Source organism: Lutra lutra, chromosome 12 (genome assembly GCF_902655055.1).
Source record: "Lutra lutra chromosome 12, mLutLut1.2, whole genome shotgun sequence".
In the NCBI taxonomy this organism is placed as follows: Eukaryota; Metazoa; Chordata; class Mammalia; order Carnivora; family Mustelidae; genus Lutra; species Lutra lutra.
In genome coordinates this window covers 20,490,605-20,512,234 of record NC_062289.1, presented here as the reverse complement: position 1 = coordinate 20,512,234, position 21,630 = coordinate 20,490,605, and the positions used below count along the sequence as shown (strand labels likewise).

The 21,630-nt window shown below is 38.5% G+C and overlaps 1 protein-coding gene and 1 long non-coding RNA gene across 8 annotated transcripts in view; one reads left to right on the top strand and one right to left on the bottom strand.

Moving 5' to 3' along the window:
- RAB27B (RAB27B, member RAS oncogene family) overlaps positions 1–15,750 on the top strand; it is a 155,659-nt gene extending 139,909 nt beyond the window's left edge. For all 7 annotated transcript variants that reach the window (XM_047697924.1, XM_047697920.1, XM_047697926.1 and 4 more), the window contains 4 exons: positions 971–1,056; positions 6,443–6,546; positions 9,903–10,026; positions 11,543–15,750. In XM_047697924.1, the coding sequence (XP_047553880.1) occupies positions 971–1,056; positions 6,443–6,546; positions 9,903–10,026; positions 11,543–11,732 (504 nt within the window). In that variant the 3' untranslated portion in view covers positions 11,733–15,750. The remainder of the gene's footprint in view (positions 1–970; positions 1,057–6,442; positions 6,547–9,902; positions 10,027–11,542) is intronic.
- On the bottom strand, positions 8,968–13,566 carry LOC125082368 (uncharacterized). The gene is made up of 3 exons (XR_007121958.1): positions 13,475–13,566; positions 11,381–11,690; positions 8,968–8,999 (listed from the first exon to the last, which is right to left on the bottom strand). It is a non-coding gene; the product is annotated as an uncharacterized LOC125082368 (long non-coding RNA).
- Positions 15,751–21,630: the final 5,880 nt, after the last annotated feature.

The window sequence follows — 21,630 nt, the reverse complement described above, 5'->3', positions numbered from 1 at the left end:
CTTCTAGTTGATGTCTCAAATCTACTCTTTGCTCGAGACTTGGGGGGGAAGAAAGGGAAATCGCGGTTGAGAAGTTAAATCATGGTTCCGTATACATCCTGTACCTCATCTGAAGATCAATATATTTTAGGGTCTTCTTAGCACCCTTGCTTGCAACCCCTCCAGTGTTTTCCTGTGACTCACCCCTCCGAAATGCCTCCACTCACCTAGGTAGATAAGTCCTTGCGAAGTTTTCCCTTTGAACATTTTTACTAAACCATGCTTATGCTAAACCACGCTATAAACATTTCTATTAAACCATACTTTGGGGCGCTGATGAAGTATTAAAGTTGTTAGGCTTCGCTTAAATTAGAAGCCAAAAGGCCATAATTTTGAAAATGTAAACATTAAGAAAAAGAGCATTTAAAAAAAAATGGCAAGTAAAAGAAGACTCGAAATATCTTGTTAAAATTTATTGAGGAATTCTGTGTGCATTTCCTGGGTAGGTCACTTTGGAAGCCCACGTCACAGCAAAAGATATTCAGGTATTAGTAAAGCATTTTACCATTTTAAAAGTACATTCACGTCCATTATGTCATGTTCTTTTGCAGTAACTCTGTAAAGAAGGAAGAAATTGTGGGTCTCAGTTTGCTGTAAGAAAATAAGATTCAAAAGAAGTGAAATGAAGGGTTGATACTCGAACTTAGAACTTGGGTCCTAAATCTAATGTTTGCTCCCTCCGTGAGGAAATGACAGAAGGTGTCTAATTTAAGTTTGCAGTATGCCTAAATTGTGTTGAAAATCATACTTGTACTTGACATTTAAAAGTGAGAGTATATGTGATACTTCTGGAAAAAACAGAGCAAATATTTATTCTGCACTATGAACTTTGATTATAGTAATTGAGAAAAAACATGCTGAGTGAACCCAGAGAATTTGAATGTTGACAAAATCCAAAGCGATATGAACTGATGGAAATTGTATCTTTTAGGTTTATAACACCCAAGGACCAAATGGATCATCAGGGAAAGCATTTAAAGTGCATCTTCAGCTCTGGGACACTGCCGGACAAGAGCGGTAATAGTAAATTACTTTGTTTCTAGCTACAAACAGCTGACAAAAACTTCTTGTCAAGTGAATGTTGTTATGTGGACTTGAGAAGCAAATGTTGTACAACTCTTCTCCTTGTTCCAAAATAGACATTTATGCAAAGAAATAAAAATAAATTATTTATAGTTAATTAACAATAACTAGCATTGCGGATTTGGTACAGATTTCAAAAATCAGATCTTTGGCTATCTCTGGAGATCCTTGTTTTGTGTTGTCTTTGTACTTTCTAATGGGGGGAAAAAAACCTTCTCTAGAATTTAATTAAAGTGGGAAGTTAACATGATTACGAGTACAGCCTGGAGAGGGAATTGAAAAAAGGGTGGTAAGACCTTTCCCATTTCTTGCCATTCTTCTGCACAGACTGTCTGTCCTGTATCTCTTAATTTTCTAAGATTTGTGCCACGCCATCGCTTTCTGGCTGGAATGTTTTCCTCCTTCCCTACCTTTCGCAATCCTCTCCTTTCATGAGGCCTGGCTCATGGACCACCTCCTCTGTGGGGCCTTTCTAAATGCCCATCTGGAACAAACTCCCTCTTTCTGTGAACTCCTACACCTATCCCACCATCCTTAACCTACTCAGTTAATTATGTACCACCTTGTAAGAAGGCAAATCTTCGGTTTTTGTCTCTAACTGTGGTTCTTCGATGTACCTGTGGCCTTCTTACCCCAACAAAATTGTCAACATTACAGGGACAGAGACCGTGCTCGGTTTTCTAGCATCTTCTCTGGTACGATGTCCAAGGCAAGAGAAGCTCAGCAGACAAGAGGGTTGTTTGTTAGAGCTGGAGGTGCTGATGCATTATTTGATGAAAAGATGTTTCTTTGAGATCCAAGGTTTCAAAGTACTAAAGACCACAAGCTAGTGAAGCTTTACAATATCAGATTAAATAAAAATTGGCAGTAGATTGTCAGAGAAGATGTTTAGAAAGCACATACCTCCAAATTCTGCATCACATGTCTTAGAATGTTTATGCTTGTAAACACTTAAGTTTTTGAAATGCATCCAAAGTGTTCTCGCTTTCAGTGAGTGTAAACGCCAGGAGAGGTGCCGGGCCCTCTCCGTTAGCTCTTTTGACTGTGAATTCCATTTACACACATTCTTCAACACTGCTAGTTCTTCTGAAGTCATTCCTCACAAGAATTTCTGTTCATATGTCAGTTTTGTTGTCACAAAGATGTATGTTTTATAGACCAATTTAATTCATTTTTGAAGAAGTAATATGAGAAAATGTGGTTCCCATATGTCCTCACACATGATATGTCAGCCTAGCAGGATGGTAGGCTTCTCTGCTCTGCCCCCCTAAAAAGGCTGCTCCCTGAGGGAAGTGAGGAAAACTAGGGACAGTCTTGGTAACACTGAAGTTATTCATCCCTTGATAATTTTGCATTCTGTATACATACAAGGTGTAGCCAGGCAACAAGATAAAGTTTCTCACACCTCAGCCTTGTGCCTAAAAACACCTGGCAGTATAACCTGTATAAGATTATGGTTATTGATTAAATTGGTATCATGGGAACGAGCTAAAAATTGAACCCTTTATGCAAACCTCAAGGCTACAGGGTATAGCCTTAGTTCCTAGTGAGGGAGAAAGTAATAATGTGAATCTGGGATCTGTATTTTTTTTTTTTTTTAAATGTGGTCCCAGCTTTCCCCACCCTACTAACTCACTGGACAGAATGAAATTGCTGAGTAAAGCTGGAAATCAATTACCTTTCCTCTGGAGTCACCTTGGGAAGAAGGGGAATAACAAGGGTGCTGAGCAGGATGGTCTAGGATATGAGCCTGTTCTAGAAAAAGAATGTCCTGTCTGTGTTGCTGTGGATGCAGAAATGCTTACCCTGTGAGATCCACACAAGCATGTTTTAAAAATAATGTAGCCCCACTAAACAGAATGGCCCTCTTGTACTTCCATGCCCCCCCATGGTGACAATGACACTCATCCCATGCCGCGTGTGTTGATTTAGCATTGTCAGCATTGCACTGCGGTGAAATGCATATCAGTCTGTTACCAATAACACAAATTTTTTAAAAAGAAACCTTTACCAAGGGAGCATCTTTGGACTCTGTTTTCAAAACCTCTTGTGCCATGACTTGGACCCAGGAAAGTAGGCTGTGGTTGTGGACTTCGGCACGACCTTCAGCACTGCTGTTTGAAAAATTACAACTTATATCCATTTAAAGTTATAAATGCTAGCCTTTTCCCCCTGACCCCCAATAAAAAGACCATTAACATAAAAGAAAAACTTCGTCATGTGCAATGGGCAATGAGAGGAGGATAGGACACGGTCTTGTCCTTAAATGAGACACACAAACACACACACACACATATGTCCCACAAATACACACACTCACTCTTTCTCTCTCTCTCTTTTTGGGAGAGAACAGAGAGCATTTGGCTTAGCCACACTATTGTAGCTGAGTGGGAGACAATTTTGTGAATACAGCTAGTCCCCAAAGAGAAAGAAAACTTCAGTAAAAGCGCTATAATCTCTGTGAGCTTCCAGCAACTGGTAGGTAGGGGCAATTCCACAAGAAGAAAATTGAGTAAAATTATTGGTACTTCATAATTATCATGATTAATGCCTTACCAAAGAAATCAAATTTGGAAATAGTCATTAAAATATCTATTCTCTTTGCTTTGGTATTAAAAGAATCATTCTCTACTAAAGTCATTGAAATCTTTAATAATTGTATATCCTTCGCTATTCTTTCTTTTTTCTTTCTCTTAATTTGACAAACATTTTGCAAGCAAATACTATGTTCAGGACCATGAAAATATAAAGGATAACAAATTAGAAACATAACTCCTTTCCTGTTGGAGCTCACCAGTCTAGAGTGGAATTTGAACAGATAACAAACAAATTGCAATAAAGTCTTAGGACAGTGTTAGGAAAACAAAAGGTGAGGGGCAGGTACACCAGGAGGAGCCTATAACCTGGATGGGGGTGGTAGGAAGGCTGCTTGGGAAAGTGTTATTTCCTCTGAGACTAGATATATATACTCATACACAATGTATGAGTGAGTGAGTCTTATTCAGGTTAAAGAGGTAGGAGGTAGAGGAAGCATGAAGGCCAGGTTACCCACAGAAAGAACAGCATGTGTGAGAGCCCAGGGGAGAGAGTGAACTTTCTAAGAACTAAGAGAAGATCAGCATGCCTGTGGGTATTCAGGGGATAAAGCTGGATAGACGAGCAAGGGTCAGTTCACGCAGAGCCTGACAGTGTATTGAAGAGGTCAGTCATTATCTTAAGAGCAATCCAGCCATGCATCACCATTTAGATGTTTTTATCAGAGAGTTTATATAGTCAGCAAGAAGGCATCAGTGAAGGGGAGGGTCCCAAGCAAAACTGGAGACAGGAAGCCTGTTAAGACGATTGTTAAAGATACTAAGAGGAAAGAGGATGGGCTCAAAACTAGAGTAGATGGACAGAAATGAGAAGGTCAGGAGATGCTTGGTGATTGTATACAGCAGGTGAAGGAGAAGCCGTGGTCAACCCAATGATGGTGATGCTCTGAGAGAAGAAGAGATCAGGAGGAGGGGCCGGTTGGTTTTAAACTCGTGAAGTTAGAGATGCCTCAGTTTCCTCCAACTGGACACAGCATGAAGAACAGGACAAATCTACACATATTCATTCAACATATAGGTGACAACTGAGCCAGAGAAGTAGATGAGATTACTCAGTGAACATACGTAGAGTAAGGGGTTGAGAATAGAATGCCACAGAAACCAAAGAATCCACAAATGGGCTAAAGTGGAAGACCAAACATTAGGAGCACATTGAGGATAGGAAGTGATCGTCTGTATTTCAAAGTTATGTGCTTTTCTAAAAACCCATTTCCAAATTCATTTCTGTTATTAGCATAACCCAAGCCTTCTCTGGTGCCTATGTGGGGTCTCTGGTTTTGTCCATTCCTGCCATTGAGTGGATCTCAGCACACCTTCAATTCTACTGAAGAGTTTGGGGTGGAGGAGGTTAGAGCAGAGGAGAAGAAGTCTTTATACAACACATGACAGAGTATATTCTTTAAAATCCTCCAGTAGAGATGAATGTTCTTGCTTTCTGTCTCCAACTACTACGTCTCTCTGACCTTGTCTTGTTTCCCCTAATCATCCTCTCCTTCCTCCTTTCTCCAGTGTTTTTCCTCTTCCTCATGAGACATAGGTGCCAGACTAAAATTCAGCCTTATCCCCACAGTGTTTATGAAAGTATCTTCCCACCAATGTTGTTTTTTTCCCTGCAAAAGAATCCCAGTTCCAGTTACTAACAAGTTGTGGTTTACTTTTTAAAAAAAATTTAATTTTGTGTGTGTGTTCCAAAATTCATTGTTTATGCACCACACCCAGTGCTCCATGCAATATGTGTCCTCCTTAATACCTACCACCAGGCTCACCCAACCCCCCACTCCCCTCCCCTCCCAAACCCTCAGATTGTTTTTCAGAGTCCATAGTCTCTCATGGTTCGTCTCCCCCTCCAATTTCCCCCAACTCCCTTCTCCTCTCCATCTCCCCATGTCCTCTGTATTACTTCTTATGCTCCACAAATAAGCAAAACCATATGATAATTGACTCTCTCTGCTTAACTTATTTCACTCAGCATAATCTCCTCGAGTCCTGTCCATGTTGATACAAAATTTGGGTATTCGTCCTTTCTGATGGGGGCATAATACTCCATTGTATACATGGACCATATCTTCTTTATCCATTCATCCATTGAAGGGCATCTTGGTTCCTTCCACAGTTTGGCGACTGTGGCCATTGCTGCTATGAACATTGGGGTACAGATGGCCCTTCTTTTCACTATATCTGTATCTTTGGGGTAAATTCCCAGTAGTACAATTGCAGGGTCATAGGGTAGCTCTATTTTTAATTTCTTAAGGAATCTCCACACCGTTTTCCAAAGTTGTGGTTTTCTGCATGTAATCACAGGCATTCATTTTTAGGCTACCAAGAGCTGAGCTTTCTTCTAGGCACAGACAAGGGAGATTGAAGAATATAAGTTAAAGTATCCATTTGAAAGTAGCTTCCATTTCAATTATGGACCACAAGAAATCTGTGAACCAACAAGAGAAAGAGTCCAAGGGAGTGTGCAAGCCATCATGTGATTGAATGTTATAAACTGTGTGCATAAATGCTCTAGGCCATAAAGCCAGGATGTGGTCCTAAGAAAGGTCTACAGCCAGATGCCTTTCCCTCACCTTTCAGCCATCTTTCTGCTCACTCTCTAATTCTGTAGGAGAATCCATGGGATGCCATGGGGATTTCACATTTCAAAGGAAAATAGTGTCGTATATACTGCTTTCATAATGGCTGTGGGCTAACTTCCAGAACTGTCCATTGTGTTTTCTTGGCAGATTCCGGAGCCTCACCACTGCATTTTTCAGAGATGCCATGGGTTTCTTATTAATGTTTGACCTCACCAGTCAACAGAGCTTCTTAAATGTCAGAAACTGGATGAGTAAGTGGGACCAAGTCACTTTCGTTGTCCACTTTGGGCCCCAACAGCTCTATTTGCTGCTTTGTCTTCCAACATGGAACCAGATTAGGTTCCACAGATTAACCTTGGGATCCATGCGATTAGCATTTCCTGTGTCGCCTTCAAAGTGATGGGCTGTATGTGGCTCATCAAAGGTGGTTTGGCATGGAACTTTCCTTTGACACTCTTAGAAGAACCCTGCATAGCACCACCTATGAGTGTGTGTGTGTGTGTGTGTGTGTGTATCAAGGTCTTTATTATTGCAATTGAAAGGCTATTAATTCCACTTATCCAAAAAGTCTTAAAGGACTTGTTACAGCTATGTGAGTTGCCACATCTAATCCAGAAAAGAGACAGAGAAAAGCAGCAGTGTTTTCTGAGGGGTTCGCTGTCTCCAAAAATTATACCTTTACACACGGGTTAACTAATGGATGAATTAATGGATGGGTTAATTGGGTGGGAAACTGCTCCAGAGCAGACCAGCCACATGAAATAAGGTACGGTGTGTTGATCAATTCACACTGAAATGTTACATTTTGGGGGGGGGGGGAACCATTCAGATGTAAGGAAGACTTGAAATGAAAAATCTGCACAATTTAGACATAAGGTAAAAGTAGCCTAATCAGTTATTAAAGACAGATCGATAGTATTTGGAAAGTAGTATTTGATTCTTCTTTTCCAAAAATTGATGTAGCACTAAAGGAAATATTTCATTTGCATTTTTATTACAAATAAGAATTTTAATCCTAATGGGATATACAAGCAATTCTATGAACTGGTGATGGTTTATCATTTCTAGATTTGTTGGGGCTATCTGTGGCCAGAGGGATATTTTTTTTATAAATATTGGGGCACCTGGGTGGCTCAGTCAGTTGGACATCTGACTCTTGATTTCAACTCAGGTCATAAACTTGGGGTCGTGGGATTGAGCCCCAAGTCAGGCTCCTCGCTCAGTGGAGAGTCTGCTTAAGATTCCCTCTCCTTCTGCCCCTCCCCCCCCAAATAAATAAATCTTAAAAAACAAAACAAACAAACAAAAAAAACACTGGATCATGTTACTCCCCTTCTCAAAGCCCTTCTGGGACCTCCCAACTCACTTGGAATGCAATCCAGAATCCTTCACTCTGCTGTAAGGCCTTGGTGATCAGGACTTAGATTCCTGTGTAATTTATGCTTATTCTGTCCCAGCTCACTGGCCTCCCACCAAACGTCTCTCCTGCTCTTCCCAGGACAAAAAGTACATTCCCTACTTTGTGGCTTTGGTACATTCCAACTTTCTCTGCCTTGATGTCTCTTCTCCCATTTATGGAGTGTGATAGTTCTCTCATCTCCTTCCAGGGTTTGTTCAAACTTTATCTCTTGGAAGAAGCCTTCCCTGACTACCCGTCTAAACCAGTATGCTTCAGGGCACCTGGGCAGCTCAGTTGGTTAAACATCAGCCTTCAGCTCAGGTCATGATCCTGGGTCCTGGGTTCGAGTTCCACATCAGGCTCAGTGGGAAGCCTACTTCTCTGTCTCCCTCTGCCCCTGCCCCCTGCTCGTGCTCTCTCTTAAATAAATAAATAAAATCTTCAAAAAATAAGTAAATTAGTATGTTTGGCTACTTTGTGTCTCCTCAGTACACTTTATGTTCTCTTTTGTCATGCCACAATGTGACATTATATTACGTATTTCTTTGTTTACTTGTCCTTTTGACTCTTTGCCACTAGAATGTGAGCTCTATGAAAGTGCAGACTTTGTTGGCTTTGTTCCATTACAGTAACCCCAAGCTGGGATTAGTGTCTGGCACAGAATATTCCAAAAATATGCATTTCTATTATATATTATTTATAATAAATACCTATAACTGCTTTCAATGTGAGTTCAGTAATATGGTTGCTACCATGGGGACAAATACCACAAATTCTGACTTCCTTCATTGCTTCTCCAACTGAGTGTTTATCCTGGGATTTGTCTCTATTTCCTTTTATTATTGTATTTCTTTCTCTAAATTTTGGTGGTATTATTAGATTCTGAGGAGATAAAGAGATAATAAGATTATTAGAGTCTTTCAGAGAATGATTTGTTCATCCTTTTACAAGGCATATAAAATTCTTCCTTATTTAAAAAAAAAAATCCAGAAGGATACTACTGGGATTTAAGATAATTAATTGGCATGTCTCATGACACTTTAATTTTTAACACCCGAATAATCAGTATTATAGGTAAGCCTTGTCTTCCTCCTCGGCAGAGTTGCATACAGCACACCTTGAGAGAGAAACTAAAGTAATCCTCGTAACTTCAGAAACGTAGGTTCACAGATTTCTTATCATTTCTTTCCTTCTTTTCTTCCTTCCTGTTCCCTCCCTCCCTCAACCCTTCTTCGGTCCTTCCTTTTTTTCTTCCCTCCTTCCCATTCTCCCTCCCTCCTTCTTCTCTCTTTTGCACAGTGTGTCCTGGAGAAAAGGAAAAGCAAGCCATGTGTCTTAAAATTGTTTCTACATGAGGGACGCCTGGATGGCTCAGTTGCTAAACATTTGCCTTCAGCTCAGGTCATGATTGTAGGGCCCTGGGATCAAGCCCAGCATTGGGCTCCCTGCTCGGCAGGAGGCCTGATTCTCCCTCTCCCACTCCCCCTGCTTGTGTTCCCTCTCTAGCTACCTTTCTCTCTCTCTGTGTCAAAAAAAATAATAATAATAATCTTTTTTTAAAAAATGGTTTCTCCATGAATTTGTGGTGGTTCAGAAATGTTCTGTTCTAATAGATCATCACCTTGGACTTCAGGAGATAGAAATGTAGCTGCCTAGGGGTGCCTGGATGTCAGTCAATTTAGCATCTGACTCTTGATCTCAGCTCAAGTCTTTTTGTCAGGTTCATGAGTTCAAGCTCTGCACTGGGCTCTATGTTGGGTGTGGAGCCCACTTTAAAAAAGAAAAAGGAGCAGCCTCTTAGAGGAAAGAGCAGACTTTATGCACTTAAAATTCCCGTTCTATTATCTCTACTTATATCTGAGGAATGAATAGTCTGAAGCAGTATGTCCATCTTGGATAACATTTCCCCAGGTACACAAAGGCACTGATAAGTGATCATAGGTCGTTCATAGCCATCATTATGCATATTCACAATGTGCAATTTTTGAGGCGTCATCTCTGTTCGTTTTATAGACAAGGAAGCTGCAGTTGAGTGAAGTTAAGTAGCTTGGCTAATATGATCTAACTAGCAAGCAGCCAAATTGGAGGTGAACAATTAAATTAGGAATTTGAAGTAGGAAAAAAAGAAAAGGATTTCAGAGTACGAGCAATCATCCGACATTACTTGTTTATAACTAATGTGCTGGGTCCGTCTGCTTTCTTTCTAAGGCCAACTGCAAGCTAATGCTTATTGTGAAAATCCAGATATAGTATTAATTGGCAACAAAGCAGACCTGCCAGACCAGAGGGAAGTCAATGAAAGGCAAGCCCGGGAGCTGGCTGACAAATACGGGTAAGTCATTGACAAAGACGTGTCATCTGACCTTGCCCACTGCTGCTTAGTAATGGAGCAGGAACATGAGGTTGATACTGGGAGGAATCCCCTTGAATCAGTAATGGCCCATGAATGAAAAAGATCATTCAGGGGAATGTATGTGATCTTTCAAATCAAGTCCTTGCTAGTAATAGCAGCTAACATTTGCCGGATACTTAGTATGTGCTAACAACTGTCCCTAGACTTTAACTCATTTAACCCCTCGTAAGCATACATAGGGTATCTAGAATCATCCCATTTTATATATGAAGAATTCAGGCATAGAAGGATTAAGTAACTGATGGAAGGCCAGGTAGCTAGTAAGTAGCAGAGCTTGAATTCAACCCGGGCAGTCTGAGATCAGAGCTCATGATCTTCAACACGATAGTCTACGGCCTTCCCACTAATAGCTCTAAAACTCTAAGAAATAACACCTGACCAGGACACAATATTGTAATCCTTATCCTAGCTGAGCCTAAATGGCAAATTAAAAAAAGAATTAAAAACCCCCTACAATGATAAGTTGACTTCCAACATAGTCTTTACATTTTTGGATTTTTTTTTTTAAAGATTTTATTTATTTGAAGGAGAGAGAATAAGAGAATGAGAGAGAAAGAGAGAGAGAGAGAGAGAATAAGAGGGGAGGGTCAGAGGGAGAAGCAGACTCCCCACTGAGCAGGGAGCCCAATGCGGGACTCGATCCTGGGACTCCAGGATCATGACCTGAGCCAAAGGCAGTCACTTAACCAACTGAGCCACCCAGGCACCCCCCAGGCTTTAGATTTTTTTAAAGATTTTATTTACTTATTTGACAGAGAGAGAGATCACAAGTAGGCAGAGAAGCAGGCAGAGAGAGAGGAGAAGCAGGCTCCCTGCTGTGCAGAAAGCCTGAGGGGGGGCTTGATCCTAGGACCCTGAGATCATGACCTGAGCCAAAGGCAGATGCCTAACCATCTGAGCCCCCCAGGCACCACCCCCCCAACTTTAAATTTAAAGGAGTTTCATCATACCTGCCAATTTTTTGCTGAAGAATTTTCCATGAGAGCTTTAAAAATGTATAACTTTTGATTCCATATAAATACAGACTGTTTATTTACATGCATCTCCTATTCAGTGCCTGCTTAATTTCTAAGTCAAATTTCCAGATAATTGATTGGAAAGGAAGTGATACCTCAATGGTAAGATTTATCTCCAGTTTAGGTATTTCTACCCTCTTAATTTTTTCGTGACATGGTGATAATGCCCTAGCTTCAAATTCCCAAGTACCTCCTATTTCCTTGTCCATAAAATTGTTATACCCACATGAGAAAGCAGCCCACCCATTTTTACTCACTGAGAGAAAAAGGTGCTTTTTCCAACTCTGTGGGCAAAACCATGATTATTTCATCATCTCTCAGCCAGCCATGTTTTTGCCCGTGTTCCTCATTTGCACATCTTCTTGTGTCTTTTCTGATTTCTTCCTCTCAAAAATAACGCATCACCTCTTCGATGCAAGTATACCATATTTTGAAACGAGTGCTGCAACTGGCCAGAATGTGGAGAAAGCTGTGGAAACCCTTCTGGACTTAATCATGAAGCGAATGGAACAGTGTGTAGAGAAGACGCAAGTTCCCGACACAGTCAATGGTGGAGACTCTGGAAAGCTAGATGGAGAAAAACCAGCAGAGAAGAAATGCAGCTGCTAGACACTTTGTAGGAACTGATCATCAAAAACCCCACCCAAATATTACTTCCAAAAAACAGCAACAAACCACAAAATTGTTTTTGAGTAGACCATGCATAATGGCATGTCTTTCTTTTTCTGCCAGAAAAATCTATTTTAAGAAACCAGAATAGTCAACGGTGTTCAAAAGAATTCAAACAAGATCAGAGATTTCCTAATGTGCTCTCACGGTCATGGATGCACAATTTTGGTGTTTTTTTTTTTTTTTTTTTTTTTTTTTTTTTTTTTTTTTTTGTGAAGAAGATGAGTATATAAGAAAGTATTCAAGATGGTATCAGTGAGTTTTAAATCACAACAAAAATGACCATGTCACGTGGGAGAAAGAAATAGGCCACAAAAGGGAGAATATAGAAAGACGATTTTTTTTTTAAGATTGGATTTACTTCTTAAGTAGAATTTGATTTGTACTTTTAGTTTTGCATTCGTGGAACATATTAGCTAAAAATGGGTATACAATGAACAATTCTAAATGGATAACTAATAATGACATTACCATGTCCATCCAACAAGCTGTCCTAGGGTGACTCAAGCACTGGTAAGGTTATGAGATTGTAAATCAGACTTCTGTTAAAATGTGGGAGATTGTGCATTAATGTCATTTTTCTATTCTTAATAAATGGCTGATAGACAAGAACAGGACTGTGAATGACAAAGTACAAGAGAGATGGCCTAAGAGAAAAAGGAAAGTATGAAAATATGGCATTTGGACAAATGAAATTAAATGTGTCTGTTACAGAAGTCTGGAAGAATCATTTAGCCAAATTTCCCTCAAGCTAATTAGAAGTTTGACATTATCAGTTGGGATTAAGAGAATCTCCAGAGGTTTCCCTTTCCAACAAAATTTTGGAAATCGGTTCAGTGTTCAGTTTCACATTTCATTTTTCTTAGTAAATGGTCCCATGGGGAAATGAAAGATTGCCATTTATTAAATATGTCTTTAAAAATGCAGTCGAGAAAAAGTATTTAGCCTTAATTGTTTTTAGATAAAATATGTTGGTGATATGAAAACAAAAGTGACAAATAATTGTGGGTTTCTTTTTAATTTACAAAAGCACTGGAAACTCTAAATCACACTTCTACTCTCCACACCCACCCTGACTTTTGAATCAATTGCAAAAATTATAGGTGTGTCACTTTGTAGATCAACAACTTCAGGATGATGGATTGATTTTATGGTCACTCTTGAGTTTTCATGTCATTCATCACATAAAAATTAATGATACCTCGTGACATATTACAATATATTTCACATTTGTTTTCATCTGCCTGAGGCAGAATACCCACATCTGAACTATATTTGGGGACAGGGCAGGAGTGGAACTGTATCTTTTCTCCAAAAATTTGGTTAATCGCTTTATTTTTTCATATAAAACTGCCTTTTCTTTTTAAAAAATCATCACAAAAGTATTTTCCATTGGCTGGATCTTATTACAGTGCCTAAACTGATATTACATTGTTTTCTTAATCTTTGTTTTTGATAAGCATAAGCAACTCCTATTAAATTGTTCTTTAAATATTTCCGTTTCATCAATAACAAAGGCATCATGCTTCAATTTTTCTTTTTATCATGACTATATAATTTTGATAAGATGGTTCTTCTTTCTATGAAATTTTGCCAATTAAACTTCATTTTTCCATACTCTGGGCATATTTTTAAATTATAAACATTAGAAAACCAAAACCCAAGGTCCCATTCTCCCTTACCCTTGAACCTCTCTGTATAGTCTACATCTGGTATAGAATTCATATTAGGAACACAGACCCAAGGGATTGTCTACAGTGTTCTTACAAAATTCTCAGTGTGAACTGTTCAGTTCCTCTGACTTTGGAAGCATGATGCCAGCTTCTAAGTTCCATCGTACTTGGGTATTCCCTCCAAGGCTGTTTTTCTCTGTGATGTGCTTCATGACCTCAGTGCCTGAGCCATGAGGATAAAAAGCTTTCAGCTAATACCTGAGATATTTTGACTGAAAGGAAAGTGAGCAGAAACACTCTAATCAATGCTGTGGCAAAATCTGGTAAACTTCTATGGCTATTTAATCAACTCGCCTTTGGATTCAAACTGTGATGTCTCTGGCATTCCCATGATAAGGAAATGTTGAGCCTTTATGAAATCCTAAAGGTATTCTATTTTGGATTTTTTTGTTTCTGCTCTTTTTCCAGTTCTATGACTGACTGACTGACTTTTGCCAAGATTCTGTCATTGCTAGTTATTTGACAGGCATTTATTTCAGGGTCTATTTTAAGATCGTTACTTGATAGCCGTAGCATGCAGCAGAGAGTGATGATGCCTTTAATTATAGAATTCTGCCTATAAAAATAACAATTATTGGGCAACAATCTTAAGAGGCATGAAATTTAAAGAAGACAAGAAAACTAATTTAAAGTTGTATTCTACTAATAAATAAATACTTGATCTGAGAAAATATTTTCTCTGTCAAGTTTGACATCTGATCCCAAATTCTATGTCACCATTACAAGAAATTCCTTTACTTATTATTACAGAATTAATTATTATGTAGAATTCATTTTACAGGTTCAAGCTGAGTTGGGAACATGAAGTATACAGACAGGTTTAAAGAATGGCATACCTCCTTTAGCCCAAAACAGCATGAATTTTTAGCCAAGATGTATCCTGTTATTTGTTACCTCCCAAATGCTTTGGTAAACTATATTGTATTGGGGGGAAATATTTAAAATGTACATGAAATTCCTCTCTGATATAGAAATCATTTCTGGAGTGCTTACACTAGTTTGATGTTTACATTGCTCTAACACAGTGCCTCGAATACCTCTATGACCAAATTTGTCTCCAGCCACACAGCTCATTTCCTATTATATCCTATTTGAGGAGGGCCTCAGCGAGACACTAATGCAGCTAAAGGCACTCTGTATCTTCAGCAAGGGGACAGGATGTTATTAGAATCTGGAGATAATTACTACCATCTCCTAGTCTCCTAAGCCTCTCACAGAGTTGAAGTGGGCATTGCTTGAAACTCCACTGTGAGTGGGTACGAGGTTACCTTTTGATACAAAAAAAGAAAAATCCTTTGAAAAATGTACCAAAAAAATAGCTGAGAAAACATGTTTGTCTTGATATGACAAGGGTCACAAGTCACGAATTGGCAGAAAATGGTAGGAACTGAGCTTGTGGGTCTCTACATAAGTTTTAGAATTCTTGCAAGTCACCACTCAAGTTGATTTGCTATCATTTCCATAGTATTACCGACACACTGCAAAAAACTCAAAACCAGCATTTTCTGAAGTAAATATTTCATCTGTTGTTTCGCACCAGAAGGGCCATTCGATGTATCAGTAGGTGTCTTTGTTATGCTTTAGCATACGTATGCTCTGCCAACCTGTACAGGTAAAATGAACTGGGCAAGAGTTTTAATCAGACCTTTCTTATCTCCTCTGTAAGAGAGAGAAGCTTGACCATAGAGAAGCACATGACTATATTAAACAATAAATTATTACAGCCAAAATATTCTATAAACTGTAAATTGAATTGCCTGGAAATCAACAAGTTTGATGAAGCTCATATTTACACTCATCAGCTAGAAAGAGAAGCAATATGTGTCACAGTGAATAGGTCTACTGGAAACCCAGAACCAGTGTCCACGACACAAGATTATTCACTGTTCTGTATCTCTGTTCGCTTTAAAAGAAGGGTACATATACTTTCCTCAGTGTGTACCATACTAAAACATTGAGGGAAAATTCTCATCAACAAAGAATCTTGGAGTCATAATCTCAAACTTAAACTAAAAAATAATATTGAAGTTTCTGTTTTCCTAAGATATTAACTCTTTAAAAGAGAGATCTGAGAGCTGATGTTAGCCAAAGGGAGGGAAAAGTTGTCTTTCACTCTGTACCACCAAGCTTTAAAGCACTAAAAAAAAAAAAAAAAGGCTAGTGTATGTGAATATTTTAGGGAAAACTTTATGATCTCTAAAGATGTCAAGATGCTGTCTATATCTGAAAAAGCTGTCTGAGAATTGACCAAAAACTATATTCTCTTCTTGCTCTTTGACCAATATGATATAAACTTATTTCTGGGGAGAGTGCAGAGTTCTTAAACATGGCAAGTAGAAATAGAGTTTTATCTGAGATGAATGTTGTTTCAATGCTTTATAAACCCATGAAGATATTTGTCTCATAAAGTAAGACTGATAAAAATCATTGTTAGAAATCTACGGAACTTTAGGAATGTATTGCCTTAGAATTATTGGGTGGAGATCTAACCATGATGACATTGTTGAGGAAGAACTATACAGAGAGGTTAGAATTCAATGTTGTCTGATGAGTGTTCTTAAATAGTGGAGACACAGAGAAGACCATGTACTTCGAGTCTGATTTTTAGGTAGACAATGAAAAAGAATTAGTAACCAGAGGAGTTTTTGTACCTCGATCCAAGGCAAATTTTATCTGTCATTTTAATCTATCAAGTGGAAGTTCATGCCCTTAGAACTAAGCTAATAAACACACTTAAACACCAAGTATTTCATTAGTGGCATCAAAATGTAGGAAACTTTGAAACATGTTGTTTGCTCAATTTGAATTTAATTTTCTCATAAATTGCTCTTTGACTAATTTTTCAAGGAGAAGAATCTCAAAGATGCTTCTCTACAGATCTCCTTTTACCAATAGTGTGTTGGTTGGGATATTTTCTAGCTTCCCACAGAGAAAGAACAAAAAACAAGCAAAAACATTAGCAACAAAATAGTGGGGTTATTTAAAAGGGTGTCAGCTTTTGAAGAAAAAAATATAGAAAGGAATCATCTTTGGATTGCGCCATTTGAACTTGTTTCCTGGTTCTTTTTCTTTCCAACAGGTCTTGGAAATCATGGCTAATATCCCTCAGCTGACTTAGTCTTTAAGCCTCATTAGCAAATTTTGTAGAAGCAGGCATGTCTGTCTTTCACCTAATGGATCCTTTATTTAATCAATGGCTCTTGTCCATATGTCCGCTGGAACCTCAAAATGGTATCTGTCCTTAGTAAAGTATTAACATATTCTTATATTTACTCTTTTATTCTCGGGTTATTTTTCCAAATGCTCTTTAAGAGGAGGCTCAGTATTATAGAAAGGAAAGTGGCCAGAAAGAACAATTTGGGGACCATGAGCATGTCATTGAATAGCATAGTGACTTCTCAGAGGGTTCATGTCAGGCTCCAAGAAGAATCTAAGAAATCGGTTTGTAAATTATGTTCCATTTCATAAACAGGCACTATTATCATAAGCTAAGCATAATAAAAAATTACAGTAATTAAAACCACTTGTGAGAAGAAATGACATAGCAGGGAGGAAACGCTAATTTTAGTAGTGGGTGCTGGAAGCAATCAATGGTTAAGCAGCTTGAGATCATTGTATTTGATTAAAAATGTTTAACATATCTCAAGTTATTGAAAAAATATGAGTTCTATTTTATTTTATATGTCATCTGGCATTTCTTCCAAGGAGTCCAATTGCATTCTAGATAGTATGTTAATTACATCTTGGTCAAATCCTCCTTGTACAAGTAGGGCTTTTGTGTCCATCGCCTTGTAAAAGATACCGACTGCATCTGAAATTGCCTAAGAGAAATCAGTTATCCTGCTTAATGTGTTAAATATAGACAATGTTCTAATATAACACTGAAGTGCTTCACTGTATTCCAACGGTCTACCTTTAAGTGATATTATTCTCATTTTTAGGCTAAGCACTTTGGATTTTTTTGTCTGTCGTCTCCATGGGTCTATTTTGTCTAGTGCCATGAATGTAAATTAAAACCTTCAACATGGATTTTTTATTCTATGTGTCCCCGAGTAGACTGTGGTGCCTGACAAATACCATTAGATCATTATTTTGTTGTACCAAAGTTCTAGTGGCTTCAGAAATCATAGCATCCAATGATTTTGTGGTGTCTGGGTTTGAATACTGTCGTGGCGAACTGTATTCAGTGATTGTTTCTGCACATTTTTCAATAATAAAAATGCATTTTTATCAATTATTTTGTAGACTCAAAGCAAACTTATTTTTGTGCTGAAGCTGAATGTTAAATCGGTTTCAACACGGAACTTGTTTCTCATTTAAAATGGTATCCTTTAGGGAGCGCCTGGGTGGTTCAGTGGGTTAAGCCTCTGCCTTCAGCTCAGGTTATGATCTCAGGGTCCTGGGATCGAGCCCTGCATCGGGCTCTCTGCTCAGCAGGGAGCCTGCTTCCCTTCATCTCTCTCTCTCTCTGCCTGCCTCTCTGCCTACTTGTGATTTCTGTCTGTCAAATAAATAAAATTAAAAATAAAATAAAATGGTATCCTTTAGGAACTTGGAAATAAGAAGTGACTTGGATTTAGTCAAGTGATTTTTATCCATCTGTCTAAAATTTTTCATTTATTATTTTTTTAAAGACTGGGTTTTGCAAGGAAAATGTTCTAGTAATTTTGAGGGATCCATGTGTAAAATTAGCAGTTAACATGTTGAAGTATTCTATGATGCATAAGCACCTCGGTATATTATAGCCTGTTTCTTCCTCATCATAAAATGCTGAGGCTGGTGATGGTAACTTCCTTAGTCCCAGGCTGGTGAAAGGACTGATGTTCAAGGCCAGTTGAAGACCACGGCCATACAGCTTCCTTTTAAATGTTCCTTTGCAAAAGCTGCCTTGTTCCCAGTGTTGTTCTCATTCCATATGTTAGATAGTCCTTGCCAAGATAATGATGAGTTTTTAATTTAAAGATAAACAACTCTCCCACTGCAAGCAAATAAATCCTTGGCCCCATGCTTTCCACTTGACTCCCTGGTAGCAATAATGCTGTTTCACAGAGGCAGAAACTTTGCCCTCCACCCCTGGCTTCATCTTAAATAATTTATGGCAAGTCATTAAGGACTTGCTTTTCCTAATGGTCTTATAGGATTTTCAAATAGTCATAGCATGCTCCATCTTGAGTTGGGGGAAAAAAGTTGATCTTGACATTCATTGTCTTTAACGAGGAAAAGAGAAACTTTTAAAAAACTGTATGTAGGGGCGCCTGGGTGACTCAGTTGTTAAGTGTCTGCCTTCGATCAGGTCATGATCACATGAATTGATCCCCACATGGGGCTCCCTGCTCCGTGGGAAGCCTGCTTCTTCCTCTCCTACTCCCCCTGCTTGTGTTCCCTCTTTCCCTGTGTCTGTCAAATAAATAAAATCTTAAAAAAAAAAAAACTGTATGTAAGGTATTGGATTATTTACTCTCTCATACCAAGAACAATTTCATTTCTAATATAAAATTCTAATTCTGGGGGTGCCTGCGGGGCTCAGTTGGTTAAGTGTCCACACTTGGTTTTGACTCAGGTCATGACCAGGGTCCTGGAGCCCCACATCGTGTTCTGCTCACCAGGGAATCTGCTTCCCCTTTCCCTCTCCCTCTGCCACTTCCCATGCTCATGGTATCTCTCTCTCTCAAATAAATAAATATTTAAAAAAAATAAAGGGGCACCTGGGTCGCTCAGTTGATTAAAAAGCTGCCTTCGGCTGAGGTCACGATCCCAGGATCCTTGGATGGAGCCCACATCGGGCTCCCTGCTCAGCAGAGAGCCTGTTTCTCCCTCTCCCTCTCCCCGCCGCTCTGCCTACTTGTGTTCTGTCAAATAAATAAATAATATCTTGAAAAAAAAAACCTGAAAAAATTTAAAATTAAAATTAAAAATAAATAAAAGTATAATTCTAAGAATGTGAGCATTGTTCTTCTGTTAGAAACTCATTTAGGTGACTTATGCTTTACAAAGCCAACAGGCAAATTAGAATTTGACTAAGGTGATAGTATAGGTATTAGAAATGTTTTGTGATAATAATCAGATTGTTGAAATTATCAAAGCTTGAAATTATTTGTGTAGGTCTCTGAGAAAATGACTCTTCTTTACCAAAAAGATTAAAAAAAAAAAAAAAGCAGCAGCCTGATTAACAGCAGACAACTTCAATCTGTTTGCTTTAGTCTCCAGAGAAATTTATATCCTGACTCATTCACTGATTAAAAAAAAAAAAAAAAAAAGAAGCAGCAGCAGAAGGAATGATTTGGAGTCGTGCTAGTTATTAGATTATGAATACATATTACCTAACTTCATGGACCCTCTTCTCTTCCCTTGACTCCAAGAGCACTTCCTCATGAGTCCTCTAGGCCAAGAGCGTAAAGTCAAAATAAGGCCACTTGGCTGAACCTCATGAGAGTGTTCCCTTCACTGTGCCTTCCAGAAAACACGGGCTTTCTCAGTATGTTAGGAAAACATAGACAAACAAGAACCGAGATACGGATTCCTAAAACTCATTAGCTTACCACTGCTCAGAATTCAAAGAACTGGAAGGATAATTTATTATTCAAATAAGAGGAATGATTTATACAAAGGACACGTGAAAGAACATGTTGCATGGAAAATGATTTAGACAATATTGGAACTTATTCTCCAGCTGCCAGTCCAGCTGCGCTGATGTCCCGGCTATTCCGGGACACCTGGTCTGCCTGTCCTCTGGAGCCAGTGCACCTGTGCTTGCTTCTTCCTGGACCCCTCCTCCACCAAATAACACGACCTTTGGTCACTTTCCTAGCCTTCTTCCTGTTTTTGCTTAAATGTTATCTTATTTTTTTTTTTTAAAGATTTTATTTATTTATTTGACAGAGAGAGATCACAAGTAGACGGAGAGGCAGGCAGAGAGAGAGAGAGGGAAGCAGGCTTCTTGCTGAGCAGAGAGCCCAATGTGGGACTCGATCCCAGGACCCTGAGATCATGACCTGAGCCGAAGGCAGCGGCTTAACCCACTGAGCCACCCAGGCGCCCCTTAAATGTTATCTTTAAAGAGAGAGGTTTTATTTACAATAACTATCCTGGGACTCCTGGGTGGCTCAGTCTGTTAATCATCTGCCTTTGGCTCAGGTCATGATCCCAGGGTACAGGGATCGAGCCTCGAAATGGGTGCCTTGCTCAAGCGGGGAGTCTGCTTCTCTCTCTGCCTGCTGCTCCCCCCGGTTTGTGCTTTCTCTCTGACAAATAAATAGAATCTTTAAAAAAAATGACTCTCCTATTTAAATTACCAATCCATAGTTACATTTAAAATTATCACCCAGTTTAAAATTGCAACCCCCTGGTAACTCCCGACTCCTGTGTTCTGCTTTATTTTTCTTTACTGTCCATAGGATGTCTCGGACTTTATTATGTTCTTTTGTCCCTATAATATATTTACATGAAGGTAGAGATTTTTCCTTTTTCTTTCGTCCCTGACACATGCATGTCCTCTTCTTTCTCTACTGTCGTAGCCCTGGCATCTAGAACAGTGCCTGGCAAATAGAGGGCACTCAATAAATATCTGTTGAAAGAAAAAGAATGAATGAATCTTATGTGAGAACCTGACGGGGTGGTTAAAGAATAACATAGTTATTAATTATATATTATTATATAATTACATTGTATAATAATATATTAATATATACATTATATATAATATATATTATGTTATATATTATATAAAATATATAATATATTATTATTATATTATATAACATATAATTATAATTATATGTTATATAATTATAATTATCTAATTATAATATAGTAATATCTAATATTACTATATTACTATATCTAATATAATATATCTAATATATAATTATAATTATCTAATGTTAATTATATAATTATATAATTAACTTAAATTTTTTATTACTTACTTTTTACTAATATTTTTACTACTTTATTGAAGTAAATATTTAAATTGTACAAGGTATTGGTTTTTGTCATGGAACACATCCATGACATTGCCAATATCAACACACCAAACGTGTCTACTCTGTTTCTCTGTACTCCCATGCAATCTTTCTACTTGTGTCCCCAGGCATATACTGATTTGC